At 46.1% G+C, this 20,117-nt stretch overlaps 1 protein-coding gene across 1 annotated transcript in view; it reads left to right on the forward strand.

Annotated features, from left to right (window-relative positions):
* PHLPP1 (PH domain and leucine rich repeat protein phosphatase 1) overlaps positions 1–20,117 on the forward strand; it is a 218,339-nt gene that overhangs the window by 92,907 nt on the left and 105,315 nt on the right. Inside the window, 2 exon segments of the mRNA XM_055124878.1 lie at positions 12,093–12,289; positions 18,373–18,498. Of these exon segments, the coding sequence (XP_054980853.1) occupies positions 12,093–12,289; positions 18,373–18,498 (323 nt within the window).

Consider the following 20,117-nt stretch of genomic DNA (forward strand, 5'->3'; position numbering starts at 1 on the left):
TTTGCTGTTGGTTGAGATTATCAACGAAATACTGATGATCTTACGGGGTTTTTTTGTTTTTTAAAAGAAAAGTAAAAAACAATAACCTGAAACCTGTCCAAACCACAATTATTATTAAAACTGCTATTCAGTAAGTTTTAAATTGTAGATTCCAGTGGCTGGAGTGATTGTACAGTGGGTAGGGCCCTTGCTTTGCATGTGGCTGAGCTGAGTTCAATCCCTGGCATCCATATGGTTCCCCGAGCACTGCCAGGAGTAATTCCTGAGTGCAGAGCCAGGAGTACCCCAGAGCATCACCAATATGGCTTCCAAACAAAGAATGTATTATAAATTGCAGATTCCGGCAAAATCTCAGTCTCTCCCCACCCCATCTCTGAAGTGAGAAACTATTTCGTGGAGTCATCTGTTTATTTCTAGCAAGTCTTTCAGTCGATGTTACCTGCTAAGGTTCCTGCTGACCTTGTGCTTCAGTTCCTTGAGGCATCGTTACCTTCGTTCCATATGTAGGTTGCTACACAGTATGCGTAATGCACAGCCGCAGACTTCATCTTTACTTTGCTTTTTTGATTTTTGAGAAGTTTGTGGTTACTTTTACTCTAGCTAATATTAGGGCTTGCCATTTTTCTCCTTTCACTTGTCTTTGGCTTTGTGTTTACAGAGCCCTTGAGAGTTTAAAGAGTCATTTTTTTTTTCTAGGTACCATTTAATGAATGTTACAAGGGAAATTATAAGCTCTAGTGGCATTTAAGAATTTAGTGATTAGAGAAAGGTTCAGGGCATGACATTTCTCAGGGATAAGGTCCAAGGTAATTTGAGAGATATAAATAAACCTAATCAAATTGAGTGGTTGTCAGTAAGAAGCAAGATTTACTGGGCAGTTGACTTTATATTTTTTGATCTGCTGCATAAATTAACCGCCCCCAAATTTATTTAGCAGCTGGTTGTCATTTCCATTAGCAAAGGCAACTAGTCTTAAATATGTTTCCCAGCTCCTGCCAGGCTACCTTGCTGAGTTTGCTTAGCCTTTCATCTGCGAGACAAAATTCCCAGGTGCCAGTTCAGTGCTCATGTCTCTAGACCTTATTACGGGGTAGTTTAAATCCTTCTGCCAGCTCTTGAAATGACCCTAGACAGGTAATTTAATTCCGTCTTTCTGTCTCTGGAAGTAGTCAGAAAGGATTTAAGGATTTATATGCAATAAGAAACATGCCTTAGAGTTTTATCACTCTAAGCTCTACAGATAGAGAAAGTGAGGTGAGAATTAATTGTTTTCACTCTTTGCTGACCCTCCTCAAGCTCCGGGAACCTGGTATCTTCTTGCATTGACCAGTTCTACCTTAGTTTCTGATAACACAGCACTAGAAATGCTCTCATTTTCTTAAGTGTTAGGATTGTGCTTGCTTCATGTGCAATTTTATTCTTGTTTTTGACTTACAGTAGACATTCCCTAGCTTATACACAACATTGTTAATTTTTTAGATTGTTTTAGGGGAAATTCTGGCTATTAGAGTTTTATAGTGTTTCGGCAAATAGAGTGAAGTGATACAAGGTAGTCAGGTTGCTCTAGTTATTGCCCCCAACGGAACAGTCACCGAGTGTCTGTCACTCTTTTCTCGGAATCGGCAATCCAGGCATCCGCCTGGGTTCAGGGTCTAGTGTCATGAATTTTCTTTAGATGTCCAAGAGACCAGAGAAGGATTTGCTTCCAGTATGGCTGCCCAGACGTCATCTCTCTTCTTTGCTGGCTGTTGGCAGGAAGTTTCAATTCCTTACATTGTTGGCCGTTTTATTGCATTCCAAGAATGTCCTCATAACATGGCAGTTGGCGTCCCCAGAGGGAGTGATACTAGAGAGAGCGAGGAAGCTGGTGACCTGGTTTCAGGAATCACAAGCCACATGCCACCACATTCTCCTGTCAGAAGCGCGTCACTAAGTAGAGTCACACGCAAGACACAACAAATGAAGGCTCCCCCTCCGAAGAGAAGAATTTTTCTTTGTAGTGTAATTTCTTTCTCAGTTTTGTTTCCAGCTTAATAAAATCTTTTAAACAATAATTAGGTAATATGGTTCCTGTAGTGTTTTAAGTTTATAGTTCAAAAGGAAGAATTTAAAGGACTTTGTGGGTATATTTTCAAACTACTGCACTAATAAACAGTTGGATATTTTTAGCAAAGACCTAATTAACAGTAACCAAGTTTATTCTTATTTTCCTGTTGTTTCAGTGGTTTAGTTCAAGTTAAGTGTGTTTCTGATACTGTAAATGTTCCTGAAAATTCTCATGTTCTCTGGAGTTTCAAATTTAAAATGGAAGGATTAAACAGAAAATTAGCTTGGAGGGAGTAGGATTCTTAGGTGTATGTGCCTTAATAATCAGAATGTTAGCAATCGTGCGTTGGACTGTGACTTCCCCCTATCCCTTTCAAAGTTAATTGTATTTCTGGTATTCAGATATCCCTTGCCTTGCATACACGCTTAGGAGCCAACCATCTGCACTAACTCCCCCCCACCACTGTCACCTTCCTTCCACCATTGTCCCCATTTGCTCAGCCACCCCTCCAGCCTTCCCTGTGCAGGCCCACAGTAACTTACATCGAATGTTACCACTAAATGGGCTGGAGCGATAGCACAGCGGTTGGGCGTTCTCCTTTCACGCGGCCGACCCGAGTTCGACTCCTCCACCCCTCTCGGAGAGCCCGGCAAGCTACCGAGAGTATCGAGCCCGCGCAGCAGAGCGTGGCAAGCTACCTGTGTGTATTGGATATGCCAAAAACAGTAACAATAAGTCTCTCAATGAGAGACATTACTGGTGCCCGCTCGAACAAATCAATGAGCAATGGGATGACAGTGACAGTGACCACTAAATGGCCAATGGAACAACCAAAAAATATTTCAGTGAAAGAAAATTTGTGAAAATTGTTGTATGTCACCTAGGGGATAAGTCTTTGTCTGCGGGTTTACTGAGCTGTCGTCGCAAGGTTAGCCTTCTGTGTCCATGCTTTTGTTAGCTGAGATCAGCTGGCTTCTCCCTTACATTTTTATCCAGTCTGGTGGGCTCCTCCTGGGACCTTCGTATTGTAGGCCTCTGAGAGGGCCTCCTGAAGTGGCCCCAGAGGTCTCAGCCGGGCCTGGGTGTCCGAGAAATGTTTCTGCAACTAGTTGATCTCTTGAGATTCATTTATGTGTCTCTAGAGCACGGTGGTAGATGAGCTTACATGGCGGCAGTGGTGGGATGAACCCGCTCTTATTTTAAAAGTGGACGAGTTTATCTACAAAATCACGAGGATCTCTCTTTTCTTTGATCCAGACTGGAATTGACGTAGGGCTTGTTAAAACAGATTTTGAGGCTACTGGAGAAATAATCCAGGGTTAAGATGCAAGCCACCGGATCTGGTCTGAGTCACCGCCAGCATCACATGGCCTCCTGAGCACAGAGCCAGGAGTCACTCCTACGCACAGAGCCAGGAGAAGGCTTTGTGCAGACACTTCCAGGCATGCCCTCCCTCATGCCCGCCCCCAAAAAAAGCCCCTCTGCTAGGTTGAACCCCAGAACTGGGTTTAGAATGGGAATTGGAATCCCAGAAATGGAGTTTAGAATTTTAACCCCCAGTTTAGAATGTTGAACTACTTAGATTAACAGTCAAGGAATCAGAAAATGCCTATGAGTATAGGGAAAAACTTACTACAACATGCAGTCCTTGACTTGGAAAAAAGTGTAGGCACTAACTTTGGCTTATTGTTTTATGTTAGAATATGGAATAAATAAACCAATTTGAAGACGCTTATTTCTAGTATATAACTGGAAAAAGAAGAGCAGAAGCCCTATGTTAATCACATGCTGGGGGAAAAGGCAGCTCAGATAGAGAAGGAACCACCAAGTAAAGGGTGCTAGGAGGGCCCGCTCGGGATGGGAGATGCGGGCTGAAAATAGACCATAGGCCAAACATGATGGCCAGTTAATACCTCTATTGCAAACCACAACACCCAAAAGGAGAGCGAGCAAAAGGGAATGCCCTGCCACAGGGGCGGAGTGGGGTGGAGGGGACGGAGTGGGGGTGGTGGGAGGGATGCTGGGACCATTGATGGTGGAAAATGGGCACTGGTGGAGGGATGGGTACTCGACCATTGTATGACTGAAATGCAAGCAACAAAGTTTGTACATCTGTAACTGTACCTCACAGTGATTCACTAATAAAAATTTTTTTTAAATGTGGATATTTAAGATATTGGATCCACCCCACCATGGACAGCAGAGTTTTCAAACAGGTGTCAAGGTAGTTCAGTGGCAGTGGAGAATCTTTTTGTTCTTGGATTAATTTGAACAACCATTTGGCAATAAATAAGTTTTTACCCCCTGCCTCCCAAGCTGATGGGACAAAACCCCACGGATCTACTTATTTCTTTACATAGAAATTAACTTGAAATTTACTCTAAACCAGAGAGGAGTTAGAACGATGGGCTTTTCAGGAGAAGCTCCGTGCTGAGTGTCGGGAATGCGGCTTGTGAAACTGGAGGGGGTGGCTCTGTGAGTGACTTCCTCTCTGTCCTCCTGAGGATTCTCAGATGAACTCACTGTCACATTTTGTGTCTGCTTGTTTATTTTCTGCCAGAGAATAACATTTGTCAGATTTTAAAAATGACTCTTAGTCAGACATGAAAGTGAGCAACTTTGGGTGAAGGGTGAGGTAGATGTTTTGAATGCATGAATGAATTTGTGAGGAAAGTTTGGGCATTGCCTTTGATTTCAACTTTTTTTTTTCCCCCAGATGGATGGTGGCAGAACATCTCTCTCTTTTTTTAAAAAAATTTTTATTAGAGAATCACTGCGAGGTACAGTTACAAACTTATGAACTTTTGTGTTTGCATTTCAGTCATACAGTGATCATTTACCCATCCCTCCACCAGTGCCCATTCTCCTCCACCAATGATCCCAGTATCCCTCTCACCACCCCCACCCCATCCCCCACCACCCCACCCTGCCTCTGCGGCAGGGCATTCCCTTTTGTTCTCTCTCCTTTTGGGTGTTGTAGTTTGTAATAGAGGTATTGAGTGGCCTTCATGTTCGGTCTATAGTCTACTTTCAGCTTGCATCTTCCAACCTGAATGGGTCCTCCCAACATCCTCTACTTGGTGTTCCCTTCTCTATCTCAGCTGCCTTTTCCCCCAGCATGTGAGGCCAGTTTCCAAGCTGTGGGGCAGACCTCCTGATCCTTATCTCTACTACTATTGGGTATTAGTCTCCCACTCTGTTATTTTATATTCCACAGATGAGTGTGATTTTTTTTGGGGGGGGGGAATAGCTAATATATTCTTTATTTCTCTGTAGGTACAGGATGGTTTTTTTTTTGCCCAATATTTAAAAAAAATTTTATTAGTGAATCACTATGGGGTACAGTTACAAACTGAAGAACTTTCATATTTGTATTTAGTTTAATCCCTCCACCAGTGACCATTCTCCTCCACCAATGACCCCGTATCCCTCCCACCACCCCCATCCCAACCCCCACCCCATCCTGCCACTGTGTCAGAGCATTCCCTTTTGTTCTCTCTCCTGTTGGATATTGTAGTTTGCAACAGAGGTATTGAGTGGCCATTATGTTTGGTCTATAGTCTCCTTTTGGTACGCAGCTTTCAACCTGAGTGGGTCCTCCCAACATCCTCTACTAGGTGTTCCCTTCTCTGTCTCTGCTGCCTTTTCCCCCAGCATGTGAGGCCAGTTTCCAAGCTGTGGGGCAGACCTCCTGGTACTTATCTCTTATCTCTACTACTCTTGGGTGTTAGTGTCCCATTCTGCTACTTTATAATCCACATATGAGTGCGATCTTTGTATGTCTGTCTCTTTCTTGCTGACTCATTTCACTCAACATGATACTTTCCATGTTGATCCACTTCTTTTTTTTTTTTTTTTTTTTTTTTTTTTTGCTTTTTGGGTCACACCCAGCGATGCTCAGGGGTTACTCCTGGCTTTGCACTCAGGAACTACTTCTGGCGGTGCTTGGGGGACCATATGGGATGCCGGAGATCAAACCCGGGTCGGCCGCGTGCAAGGCAAACGCCCTACCCGCTGTGCTATCGCTCCGGCCCCTTGTTGATCCACTTCTATGCAAATTTCATAATTTCATCTTTTTTAACAGCTGCACAGTATTCCATTGTGTAGAATTACCAAAGTTTCTTTAACCAGTCATCTGTTCTCAGGCACTTGGGTTTTTTTTCCCAGATTTTGGCTATCATAAGCAGTGCTGAAAATGTCATTTCTACTATACCTTTTTGCTTCTCCGGGATATATTCCCAGGAGTGGTATTGCTGGATCAAATAGGCACTCAGTTTCTAATTTTTTGAGAAGCATCCATATTATTTTCCAAAAGGGCTGAATCAGTCAGCATTCCCAGTGAAGGAGAGTCCTTTTCTCCCCACATCCGCACCAACACCGGTTGCTTTTGTTCTTTCAGGTATGGGCCAGTCTCTGTGGTGTGAAATGATATCTCATTGTTGTTTTGGTCTGCATCTCCCTGATGATTAGTGATGTAGAGCATTTTCTCATGTGTCTTTTAGCCATTCGGATTTCTTCTTTGAGAAAATTTCTGTTCATTTCCATCCTCCATATTTTGATGGGGTTGGGCAAAATATCTCTGTCTTTTCTGGTGGTGCAGAACTCAGCTCTTAGGGTGGTTATGGAGGATCCAGATCTGAAGGATGGTTAGAGATCCTTGGCGGAAAGAAACTAAGTAATTTGGATGCATATTCTCCAGTCACGTTTCCAAACCGTCGTCTCAGTCATTTTTCAAAAATGCAGAGACTGTTATTGCCTTAGTATCCTCAGTGTGTAGTGCCGCATACAGCAGGCGTTTCAGACTCTTATTCCTCTTTCAGCAGTTGTGATATAGGAATTGTCAGTTTTACTTAGAGTTTTAAGAGGTAGCGATGTAGCTTGAAATGCATTTTCTCCAGGTTCACCCTTGGCCTGTTTGTTTTTATTTACCTGTGTGGTTTTATTTGAGGGCAGGTATACCTAGTGGTGCTCAGGAGCTACTCCCAGGTCAGTGCTCAGGTTTTGTTCAGTGCTCAGGGAGCCATATGCTGCCAGGGATTGAATGTGGGCCTTGTCTAACATAGCATGTGCTCAGTTTCTTGAACTCTCTCTCTGGCTTCTGTATTTTTTATTATATTATTTTTATTATTTGTTTTGTTTTTGGACCTCCCCAAGAGATGCTCAAGATACTCTTGGCTCTGTGTTCAGGAATTACTCCTGGCCATGCTCAGGGGACCGTATGGAATGCCAGGGATGGAGCCTAGGCTGGCTAAGTGCAAGGCAAGTGCCGGACCCACTGTGCTGTCTTTCCGGCCCCTATCTCCCAGCTTCTGTTTTTTAAAGATACCCTTAGAGATATCTGTATAGATAATCTCACCTACTGTTTGTCCAGTAAGAGTGTATGTTTTAAATTACTCTTTTGTAGTCACTTCTTGGGGCTGGAGCGGTAGCACAGCGGTAGGGTGTTCGCCTTTCACGCGGCTGACCCGTGTTCAATTTCTCCACCCCCTCGGAGAGCCCGGCAAGCTACTGAGAGTATCGCGCCCGCACGGCCGAGCCTGCAAGCTACCCGTGGCATATTGGATATGCCAAAAACAGTAACAGTAAGTTTCACAATGAGAGACGTTACTGATGCCCGCTCAAACAAATTGATGAGCAACGGGATGACAGTGACAGTGACAGTCACTTCTTGATCTCAGCTTGAAAGATGTTTCTTAAAGCTGTTTATTACTTCTGGGTAACGTAAAAAATTTTTAAAACTTCAGGAAATTTAAGTAGCATTTCTAAAATAAGAGTTTGGACAATTTTGTTCAACCTTGAGCTGGCAGACATCAGTTACTTTGGTAGTGTTAGTTTTTATTAAGCTTCGGACAGGGTTCCTGAGAGAGACAGAGCTCGGAAATTGGGTCCCAAGGAGGGTGCCTTGGGAGATGGCCCAGGTACATCGCTCACTCATAGTCCCCAGAGCGGATTTGGGAGTCCTCAGGGCATGTCTGGCCTGGAGCTCCAGGGAGAGCAGCCGGCTCAGGGAGGGAAGTACCCTCAGCCTCGGGGGGACCGGGAGGAGTGACGCTTTCCGTCAGACTCTTACACAGGTTCTTGCACCGTCCCACTCCGTAGGAGTTTCCAGACTCACTGTTTGTTGGGGTGAGGGTGGGGGGCATACCCAGTGGTGGTGCACAGGACTCACCCCTGCTCTGTCAGGGTGCGTCTCCATGCTTTCATCTCCTCTTTGCCCTGGGACTCTCTAGGGCTCTGTGGAGCGGGAGCATTGCAGGGCTGTGCCTGATGTACCCCCCGCTTCTCCCTCTCCGCTTCCCAGGTCTGTGCGTGCTTAGCAAGTGTCCTTGGAGCCGGCGCCTGTCTCGAGCCCCTAGTATTTATATAAGGGGGTACAGATATGTGTGTGCATATAGATTAGGTTCCCTGTTAATTCTGGTGTATAGTCTTGGGAGTTGAAATTTGGGAATCCGTTATTTTTAGTCTTGCTCTTACTGTACATTTTTTCCTTGAGTCATTTCTTCTACTGCGAAGTTCTGTCCTGTGGGAAGTGGCTCTTAACAGGGCTGTCGGGGCCTCTTCTCTCTGGGTGGGTTGTGCAGAATGGGACAAGGGAGTAGCTGTGGTTCGGTCAGCATGTTTGTGAAAAGTCTCCTGGGCGTTCCACCTATGTGGGACTCCACTCACAGTGCTCTCTGTGTGGTTCTTTGCTGAGCACCAGGTTCAGATAACTGGACTACTGTGTTCCCAAGCAAAATAGCATAGTGTGTAGTATTTATTTTAGACCACATTCTGCCAGACTAGGAGGAAGAGAAAGGCAAACTCTGCAGGTTTGATTATTTGCCATCAGTCTGCCCCAAGGTGTGTAATGGGAGGGTTCAAACATTGTGGTTCTTTTTGAGGGGTATGTGTGTGTGCGCGCTCATGCATACACGTGTCTGTCCTTGCTATTTCTCTTCCCATAAGTATCTACCAAAATTGCTTTGTATTTCTGCCAATTTTTAATCTCTATGGTAATAGATTATCACTGTATCACTGTCGTCCCGTTGTTTATCAGTTTGCTCGAGCAGGCACCAGTAACGTCTCCATTGTGAGACTTGTTGTTACAGTTTTTGGTATATCGAATACACTGTGGGTAGCTTGCCTGGCTCTGCTGTGCGGGCAGGATACTCTAAATCTCTTCTGTTAGCCCGTGGGACTAGGAAGATTTTAAATGAATATGAGATAGCAAAACACACACGCGCGCGCACGCGCACACACACACACACACACACACACACACACACAAGCATTCTGGAATGGGTCCTCCTCCAGGACTTGTGTCCCTCATTTGTCTCTAAGCGCGAACTTGAGTGTTTAGTGTTGCCTACTGGGTATCTGGAACTGGAAGGTGCTTTACTCCTTGCCAGTCCATCACACGTTAATCACAGCTGTTCTGTTCAGCCTATAAGATTTGTCTGAATATAATTTCACAATTAATTTTCATCTGAGAAATGAAGACTCTTCAGACTGTTCTCAGCATCTCTGTTTGACTAGGTTTGCCCTCTCTGAGTCCCAGGTGCCACTCACTTTTTTTTTTTTTTTTTGATTTAATTTATTTATTTATTTTTTTTTTTTTAATTTTATCACCATGTGGAAAGTTACAGAGTTCTCAGGTTTATGTCTCATTTATACCGTATTCAAACACCATCCCTTCACCAGTGCCCATATTCCACCACCAAAATCCCCGGTATACCCCCCGCCCTCCACCCCAACTGTATAGCTGATGAACCTCACTTTATTTTCTCTTCACCTTGATTAAGTTCCATATTTCAACACAAAACTCACTATTGTTGGTGGAAGTTATATTCCCAAAAAAGATAACCCTAATAAGGAGGCATTTGATAATTAGTTTTCCATTCAAAGATTGTATGTTCTCAGGTGTTAGAAAAGGTCGCGCGGCCGCATTAGCGGCCGCGCGGCTCGGATCTGTCCCAGTCCCGAATCCTGGAGCCGTGTTAGTTGCTGCTCAGTGGCGCCAGGGTTCCATCTGGAGAAGGTGTGGTGGCGGCACCTCCTCCTTCCGGCCCCCCGGTGTTGCTGGCCCCGACTCGGGTCCGGAGCATTTTCCAGGCCGCGTTGCTCACCAGAATGCCTGCCGCTTCTCTGTGGATTGTGGCATGAAGATGGCGCCGAGGGTGGGTCGAGGGCGTGACTTCCAGCGGCCGGGACCACTTGGAGTTTTGGGCTGGCGCTGCCCCACTCCAGTGGCCCCCGCGGCTCGGATCTGTCCCAGTCCCGAATCCTGGAGCCGTGTTAGTTGCTGCTCAGTGGCGCCAGGGTTCCATCTGGAGAAGGTGTGGTGGCGGCACCTCCTCCTTCCGGCCCCCCGGTGTTGCTGGCCCCGACTCGGGTCCGGAGCATTTTCCAGGCCGCGTTGCTCACCAGAATGCCTGCCGCTTCTCTGTGGATTGTGGCATGAAGATGGCGCCGAGGGTGGGTCGAGGGCGTGACTTCCAGCGGCCGGGACCACTTGGAGTTTTGGGCTGGCGCTGCCCCACTCCAGTGGCCCCCGCGGCTCGGATCTGTCCCAGTCCCGAATCCTGGAGCCGTGTTAGTTGCTGCTCAGTGGCGCCAGGGTTCCATCTGGAGAAGGTGTGGTGGCGGCACCTCCTCCTTCCGGCCCCCCGGTGTTGCTGGCCCCGACTCGGGTCCGGAGCATTTTCCAGGCCGCGTTGCTCACCAGAATGCCTGCCGCTTCTCTGTGGATTGTGGCATGAAGATGGCGCCGAGGGTGGGTCGAGGGCGTGACTTCCAGCGGCCGGGACCACTTGGAGTTTTGGGCTGGCGCTGCCCCACTCCAGTGGCCCCCGCGGCTCGGATCTGTCCCAGTCCCGAATCCTGGAGCCGTGTTAGTTGCTGCTCAGTGGCGCCAGGGTTCCATCTGGAGAAGGTGTGGTGGCGGCACCTCCTCCTTCCGGCCCCCCGGTGTTGCTGGCCCCGACTCGGGTCCGGAGCATTTTCCAGGCCGCGTTGCTCACCAGAATGCCTGCCGCTTCTCTGTGGATTGTGCCACTCACTTTTGTACACCGGCCTCCTTAGACTCATGGTCACTTCTCTGTGCGGGCTTCGTCTTTGGTTATAGACAGTATTTTCTTTATAGCAAAATATTTCCTCCTTAAAAAACGTTTCTTTGGTAGTGATTTTTCATTGAATACCAGTTGAAGGAAGAATAACATTAATTCTGATCAGTCTCGCTTAATGCTAGATCCTGAATATCATTTTCTTATCTTAGTCTATAATATTTACTTCTTAGTATACTTAAATTAGCTCTAGCATTCATCACTAGCTTCAAGTCTCTTTAAATAAAAAATTAAAACATGGAGACACAGAAGAACATTAAACTTAGATTGCACCAGAGATCTTTAAGTGGCCTTTTCCTGGGATATTTAAGGAAAAGGCTCTTCTAATATTAAAATATGCACAGGAGATAAAGTAACTCTTACTATCATTGCATTACTGCAGTTTTCATATTTTCTCAATTATAAGTGAAATTGTTTCACACCATTATTCTTTGCTATCCAAGGAATTTATCTGGTATGCTGATAAGAAGGGAGAGGGAGGGAACTCATTTCACCGGGGAGATGGTTTAAAGTGCTGTCATGCATATTTTGAATGAGAGCATCCTTGTATTCAGTCCCTAGCCCTGGTCTTTAGCACTGTATGGCCCTGTAAGCACCACCAGATGTGGCCTCAAATTCAACAAGTTAGAAGGAACTGGGGGAATGGCCCAGGTCTGATCCCTGACACCTTAGGCTCACTTGAACCCTGCAGGGTGTAGCCCCCCAAAACAAAACTGCGAGTGGGAAGGGGGAAAAAATGAAGAGCCTGGAAGATTCGGGTGGGGGGAAGGGGGAAGGGTTTGGGCCACATCTGGCAGTGGTGCTCAGGACTAGCTCCTGGCTCTGTGCTCAGGAATTACTCCCAGCAGTGCTTGGGGGACCCTAGGGGGTGCTGGGGATTCAACCCCTTTTGTTTTGTTTTGTTTTTGCTTTAAGGCTGAAAAGTTTCCTTTTGTTTGTTTCAGGAAAACCTCACAGCAGCAATAGTTCCGAACGGATTCAGCTCTCAGGAATGTATAACGTCCGTAAAGGCAAAATGCAATTGCCAGTGAACCGGTGGGCCAGACGCCAAGTGATCCTGTGCGGGACCTGCCTCATCGTCTCGTCGGTGAAGGACAGCGTCACAGGCAAGATGCACGTCCTGCCGCTCATTGGCGGAAAAGTAAGTTTCCAGCAAAACCAAGTCCCTCCAGCCTCCCCGTGTTTCCCGAGGACCTGCCCGGACTGTGGAGATGGTTCCTGCCTGTCCGAGGTCCTCCTCGTCCCCTTGTTCCCCATCCGTGGGGCACCGTGTGGTGGGAGTGTGGACGGCAGTGGGCCGTGGTGTCAGCTCTCCAGAGACCCGGTGAGGCCTGAGCTGGAGTTTTCCCTCGTGACTCAGCGTCTCTGGAGAGGATGGTTTTTTTTTTTTTTTTTTTTTGCTTTTTGGGTCACACCCAGCAATGCACAGGGGTCACTCCTGGCTCATGCACTCAGGAATCACCCCTGGCGGTGCTCAGGGGACCATATGGGATGCTGGGATTTGAACCTGGGTTGGCCGCATGCAAGGCAAACGCCCTCCCCGCTGTGCTATCGCTCCAGCCCTGGAGAGGATGTTTTGAGTGACTCTCGTGTCTCGTAGACTGGCCCTTCAGTCCTTGGCCCTTGCCTGCGTCCTGGGTGTCAGACTCCTGAGCAGACTCAGCCTCTGCCCCCACCCAGCCTCATCCCCGTTCCTTCGTGCTTCGTGACCCGTGAGATCTGCGTTCTGAGCTCATCACTGTAGCTCGTCACGAAGCGTGAAACCGATAAACTGCACATTTGTGAGACGAATGTTGGGTAGCCTTTGACAGATATTTCCGACGTCACTGGCTGTTTCTTTAGGCACAAGAGTCCGTTGATCCGGCTGCTTATAGAATAGAAACAGGCAGGTTGGAATCTTTTCCACCTCCACTTTTCTCACTGAGTTCAATATGGATAAAGGATATCGTTTCCATAACCATATGATCGTGTTTCCTGCCGTGTAAGAGCCAGTGATAATCTGTCAGTAGAGGAGAAGGCAAATCTGGCTGAAACAATGCTTGTGGAAACCAGAGTCACATACCGAGTGTTTTTCGGTGGGGTGGGTGGGTGGAACGAGAAGTAAGCCTTGAGAGCGTGGAGTTCTTGGTGGCACCCAGAGCTGCCCCCGGCACCGGTGTCCACCCCGCTGGAAAGTGGAGGAGCAAGCCCGAGGTGTGGCTGTGGGCCCGCAGGAGGGACACAGCCCTGTGTGCACGCATGAGAGGTGGCTTCTCCCCTCAAGTGCGCGTGGAAGCAGGAGAGGGAGAAGGTACAGAGGACTCGGAAGGAACCAGCCTTTAGCAAAGTGAACTGGGTCCGGGCAGCAACAATTCATTGTGTTGTTTCCGTAGGCTTCGCAGCAAGTTCATTTCGAGTAAGTTCAAACAAGTCTGTCTTTGGAACACGTGACCCCCCTCCTTATTATGTCCTCTCATCCTAAGAAGGCTGATACGTGGGTCAGTTTTTAAGTAGATTTAGGCTGCCAGGTATAGTTAGATCAGTTTCAGTCGCCCATTTTAAAACAATAACTTCTCAGCTTTCATCCAAGCAATTAAGAGCTAGTGACATCTTATTGCTGAAGATTTTTATCCTTTGAAGGGATTATTTAAAAAGAGCTATCATTGTGATTACTCTTAGTCATGATTCAAAAGAAATATTTTACATTTGAAAGCCCAGGAGTCCAACCATCTCTTCTCTAGGATTCAATTTTCACAGGCAAATTGAATAACTGTTTAATAACCACACAGCCCCTGTGAAGAAGCCCCTTTGCTTAAGCCTCTCAGGATTACCAGGTTGGATAACTCCCTGCCACAGACTTCTAAAATTTTTATTTATGAACAGTTAAGTGTATTAATTAATATACACAATGGTGTCTGCTCTAACTGAGGAGGAAAAAAAGGTACCAAAGGCAGAATGGCAAATGAGATGGCAATTTGCGGGGAAAGTAGGGAATTTTGTGATAAAATAAGCAACTAGGGCAGAATTTGAAGGGTTAAAAAAGAAATCTCTTGCCTTGAAGGACATGGTCAGAAAGAGTATTGTGCTCAGAGAAGCAGGGGCAGAAAAAAACAAAAAAATAGCAGCAGAATGTTCAGATGGGTCAGAAGAGCCACTCTTAATTAGCATTTTCATTCAGAGTTAGAAGCTTGTCCTGGTTCCCAGGGCTGCTATTGGATGGTCTTCTGGACGGGTGGATTGAAAGTTAATAGCTTCCTTTTCTCACAGATAAACCTTGTAAAACCTGTTTGCCCTCTGCCTTTAAAAAATTGAGGAGGTTGAAAAATTGAGTCTTTTAAAACCTGTTGACCGAGTTAGGGAGGAAAAAAAAATTCACTCTTTGCAATCTGAGTTCTCATATGAATGATAACTTGTTTTTAGATTGTTTCCTTCTTAGAAGAAAAACAGTGAATGGAACTATCGGAAAGGTTATTGACAGACCAGCCAGCAGGAGGGAGGGACAAGTGGGTCTGACCCTGGCTGGAAACGAAGCAGCCATGGAAGTGCCCTCTGCCCTGAGTCAGCACTTTGAGTGTGACATTTGAAATAGGAAGTAAAATAAGATTCTTAAAACTTAATTTTTTTTTAAAAATTATTTTTGCTTTTTGAGTCACACCCGGCAATGCTCAGGGGTTCCTCCTGGCTTTGCACTTAGGAATTACTTCTGTTGGTGCTTGGGGGACCAATGGGATACTGGGGATTGAACCCGGGTCGGCCGAGTGCAAGGCAAATGCCCTCCCCGCTGTGCAATCGCTCCAGCCCCCTAAAACTTAATTCTTAAAAAGCTTTCCAATATGTTTATTTGCTGTGCAGTTACAACTTTAACCTCTCTGTCACCATTTACCTGACACTTTCTGTGGATACTTGACTTGCTTTCTGTTAAATCATGGGTCTGGGATTGAGTGAACTGCATGCCGGGACCTTTCCTCTGTCTCAGCATGTCCTGCACCCCAGACCGTTTGGATCCTAGCGTATATATCCATCCTTTTCTTTTTTTTTTTTTCCTTTTTCTTTTTTGGGTTACACCCAGAGATGCAGAGGGGTTACTCCTGTCTCTGCACTCAGGAATTACTCCTGGCGTGCTCAGGGGACCATATGGATAGTGGGGATCGAACCCGGGTCAGCCGTGTGCAAGGCAAATGCCCTATCCGCTATACTATAGCTCCAACTCCTGTCCATCATTTTCTTATGTTTTGAAATAAGTTTCTTTTAAATTTTTATTTATTTATTTTTTTGCTTATTTCTATTTTTTTATTAAATTTATCTTTTTAATTAGTGAGTCGCCATGAGGGTAGTTACAAATTTACTTGAAATAACTTTTTATCCTATCACCGTGTTTTACTTTTTTTGTTTTGCTTTGTTTTGTTTGCTCTGCATATAAAATTGGTATTATACTGTGTATGGTCTTCTGTGAATTTTTTTTCTCTCAGCACCAGTTCACATAACAGTCACATTGCTTGTGATCTGTGGCTTCTTATTTCTTTCTTTCTTTTTTTTTTTTGGCTTTTTTGGGTCACACCTGGCAATGCACAGGGGCCACTTCTGGCTCTGCTCTCAGGAATTACCCCTGGCGGTGCTCAGGGGACCATATGGGATGCTGGGAATTGAACCCGGGTCGGCCGCGTGCAAGGCAAATGCCCTACCCACTGTGCTATCGCTCCAGCCCCTGTGGCTTCTTATTTCTTTTCTTTTCTTTTTTTTTGCTCTTCGGGTCACACCCGGCGATGACAGGGGTTACTCCTGGCTCTGCACTCAGGAATTACTCCTGGTGGTGTTGGGGGGCCATATGGGATGCTGGGAATTGAACCCGGGTGAAACGCCCTGCCCGCTGTGCTATCACTCCAGCCCCATGTGGCTTCTTATTTCTCTGTAGTGTTCCGTTGTGTAAACGTCTCAGCTTCCCATCATTGATTGTCCTATTGCATTGGGGCTGCTCCCTGTTTTTGTTGTCACGAGTGCTGCCCTGATGTCCTCCTGTCGGTGTGCACCTGGGTTTCCAGCACAGAAATTCTCAGCTGGAGGTGCTGTGCCCGAAGAACCAGTTGTTAATATGTGCTGGCGCTTGGCTTGTCGCACCGTGAGTCCCGTGGGCCAAGCTCTGCTGTGTGCACCCTGCCCTGCCCCCAGATCTCCTGTTCTGACTCTGACCCTTCTGGGCTGGTGGGGATTGATGTTCCCTCCCTGACTGCTGAAGACTCTGTTCTTCTGGGCGTAATTGTGGAGCCCGCGGCTCTTCTTCACCGCCTAGGCAGGGGAGGGAGAAACTGAAAGGGCAGACATGGGCTTTCGTTTACGTGGACGCAGAGGTCACCCGTGCCACACGTGCACACATCTCCTTGAGCAAAACGCCGTGCTTAACTTTGCACCTTAACTGCAAGGGGTCCAAGCAACACCGGAAGTAAAGAGAGTGGGGACTCTAGAGGAATACCACCCGCACTTAAGGGTAGGGGCGCGCGCGGAGTGTGAAATGTAATGCACACTGCTGGACGGCCATAGACGGTGCACCGCGGCCTGACTCAAGATTCCCGCAGTGAACTCTCGAGGCACTGCCTTTGGGTGTAGGTACTTAGGGGTACATCCAGTTACGTGTTTTGGAAACATGCAAATTAAATTAATTTGGGGACTTAGGGGCCACATGAGCCAGTATTTGGGGGCTTCTCCCCAGCTCTGTGCTCAGGGAACAGCAGAGATGCTGGGGGTGGAACCCCGGTGAGCCACGTGCGAGGCAAGCACCTGCCCATTGTACTCTCAAGCCCCGAAGCATGATTTATTCCTGTTGTTTCCTTTTTTAGTATTTCAGGCTACTCCTGGTAATACTCAGGGCTGACTCTTGACTCTGTGCTCAAAGATCACTACTGGCAGGGCTTGGGGGACCGTATGTGGTTGCCAGGGATCAGATTCAGCTCAGCTTCATGTAAAGCAAGCTCCTTACCCCAGTTACATGGCACCAGCCCCTAACTGTGACTTTTCTTTTTAATTTAATTTTTTTATTGAATCACCTTGTGGAAAGTTACAAAAGTTTCAGGTTTAAGTCTCAGTTATACAATGCTCAAACACCCATCCCTTCACCAGTGCACATATTCCACCACCAAGAATCACGGTATACCTCCCCCCACCCCCCCACCTCCCCAGCCCCCCACCCCGCATGTGTAACTGGTAAATTTCAATTTACTTTCACTTTACTTTGATTACAATATTTCAACAAAAATTCACTATCATTGATTTGGAGTTCCTCCCCCCTAAAATTTGGTAATTTGTTTTCCATTGCTGAGAATGAAGAGATATGAGGTCAGGAGGCCGCACTAGCAGCCGCTGTGACTTTTGAACTGCTGTTCGATTAGGTCTATATCAATCTAATTTTGGCCTAAGGACATAGATAGTCTGTATGATTCTGATTTTTTGGAAGGATTTTTAAAGATGTTGTGACCGGTTTGGGCTAATTTTGGTAAGTGAAATGGGTCTGTGTAATATTGTTATTGTTTGGTCAAGAGTAATATCCTGGGAGAGGACTCCAACCTCGGGGACACCCTGTGGTGATCCGGGATGACTCCCAGTGTGCCGAGCTCTGTGCTGCCACTGTCGGGAGACCAGGTGGTGCCCAGGAGTGACCGTGGCCTCCTGTGAGCGGGCTCATGCCCAAGCCCACTGCGCTCCGTAGCCTCCGGGAGAGGAGGTTTGAGTCGGGCTGTGTCACTGCATTGTTGGAGTCTGACAGTTCCGTAGTCAGGCTTTCTGATTTCAGGGATTTGCAATTTACAGTTTCATAGTAATTGATAACTTCTTACTTAACCTGCTTGAAGACTTCTATTTAAAAAAAAAATTCCCAGTAATAAAAAAATAAAACAGAGCCCCTATGTATAAATTGACCTGAAGTTGAAGTCCTGAAATAAATCTTGGGTGAAAATCCCCCCAAGAGGAACTGAGAACCGTCCTGTTGGCGGAGCGTTAGAGCAGGACGGAATCGGCCGATCCTGTTTGAAGCAGAAAGCAGAGCAGTTCGCTGTTGGAAAATCTAAGGACGACGGACCTCGCTTTTGGAGTTTCTCTGTCATTCCCGACTGGCTGGTCAGCCTCGGGGAGGGGCATGTCTGGGTCGAAGGAGGACAGATGTGAGTCAGCCCGAGCCGGCTTAGTCACCTGGAAGCTAAGCTCGTGGAGTATGTCCATGTTCTGCTTTCTGACCTGTCATCATTTGCTTCTTTATAGGTAGAAGAAGTGAAAAAGCACCAACACTGTTTAGCCTTCAGCTCCTCTGGACCCCAGAGCCAGACCTACTACATTTGTTTTGACACCTTCACCGAGTATTTAAGGTGGCTCCGCCAAGTCTCCAAGGTAAGCGCCCGCCCGGCTCCCGGCTGTCTCCCCCTGTCCAGAAGATAAGCGTGGACGCACTAGAACCTGCAGGAAATTTTTCATAAAAAAGTAAACTTCGGTCATAAACTTTAAACATTTGAACACTGTAGTTCTTTGCCAGTTTTTGTCTGTGCTTGAAAAGAAGAACACTCAGTGGGGAGAATAGCCTTATCGAAACGCACACTTAGGAGTAAGAGCGAGAGGAGATTCCAGGGGTTTCCCAGGCTCGGACAAAACCACAAAATACCCAGAAAATTGGTACAGATTTTCCCCTTTTCTCTGTTTTTTTTTTCCTGAAACAGAGGTAGTCTTGTGCTATATCCCTTGCACATTTTTCTCTGGTGCCTTTTAAATGATTTTAATTTTTTTATTGTTTGCTTTTATTATAGCCCCCTGATTAAGTGAGACAGTTGTGATGCACAAAACAGTGTGTGTCTCTGAGTCCATGCGCATAGGCTAATCGAAACCAGAATAATGTGACAAATTAGACAAACAAATGCTGGTGTTTTGAGGATGCTTGTGAAGATGTTTCTTTTCTTTTTAATCTCTAGCTTATAGTAAAATTGTGGGGTGGATTGCCTACTTGGTGCTCTGTTACTGGGTGTTTTTATGAATCGAAGCACTTGGGTACAGAAGCATTACCGTGGAATTTGCTTTCATATTTTAAGAATTTTCTAACCCAGGTTCTTTTCCATGTTCAGTGTTATTTAGACAGCTGTCTGACATAAACATCTGTCAAGTCCATGAATGGGGATTAATTTTGGAGATAAGTTCATAGGGGATAATGTCTGCAAAGTCTCTTCTTAGTACTGGTCACAGTCCAGTTACCAGGTAAAAACGCTTCTTAGAAGAAGACGCAGCACGGGTAGGAGTTGGTTTCCTTTGCTTCCAGAGAAACAGTGGGAGCAAACCTACATTGTTAGGATCTAGAAGATACTGTGAACGCGGCAGGCAAGCGGAGACGCCATATGAAAGGAAAGCGTCTCTGCAGAGAGACGGGAAGGGGGCCACTCCTGATAGTTAGTGGAGAACTCTGAGGGTGATGGTGCAGTGTGCATGTCAGTCCAGATTCACTGAGTTTGAGGATGTGAGGTGACAAGTCTTAAACCCCATTGTGCTCAGTATTTGAGTAGATGCCTGGCTTCAAAGCAAAATGTCAATGGCTCACACTGTTTTCCTCATAATTAAATGCTCAACTATGGGTAAAGTATATGTTGAGTTTTTAAAAACTATACTTTGGGTCAATTTTTTATTTACAGAGAAGTCCCAGATAGTTGAAGGAGTTTCCATGTCACCTTCAGCTGATTTCCCAAAGAGATAACCACAGTGCATCTATTAAAACTAAGAAACCAACATTAGTACATCACTCGGAAATAAACTGATTTCCTTAGATTTTGCTCTTTTTTTCCTGTGAATGCTTTCTATTCCCTAGGATCTATAGGTACCATAATGCAGTTAGCTGTCTTTATGATAAGTTTTACATGTTTTAACAGTATTTTTTAGGTCCTTGACAGTGTTGAGGACATATACTATTTAAAGGTGTTTTTTTTTTCCCTTTGGGGTCATACCCAGCAGTGCTCAAGGATTACTCCTAGCAG

This window comes from Sorex araneus, chromosome 2 (assembly GCF_027595985.1).
Source record: "Sorex araneus isolate mSorAra2 chromosome 2, mSorAra2.pri, whole genome shotgun sequence".
In the NCBI taxonomy this organism is placed as follows: Eukaryota; Metazoa; Chordata; class Mammalia; order Eulipotyphla; family Soricidae; genus Sorex; species Sorex araneus.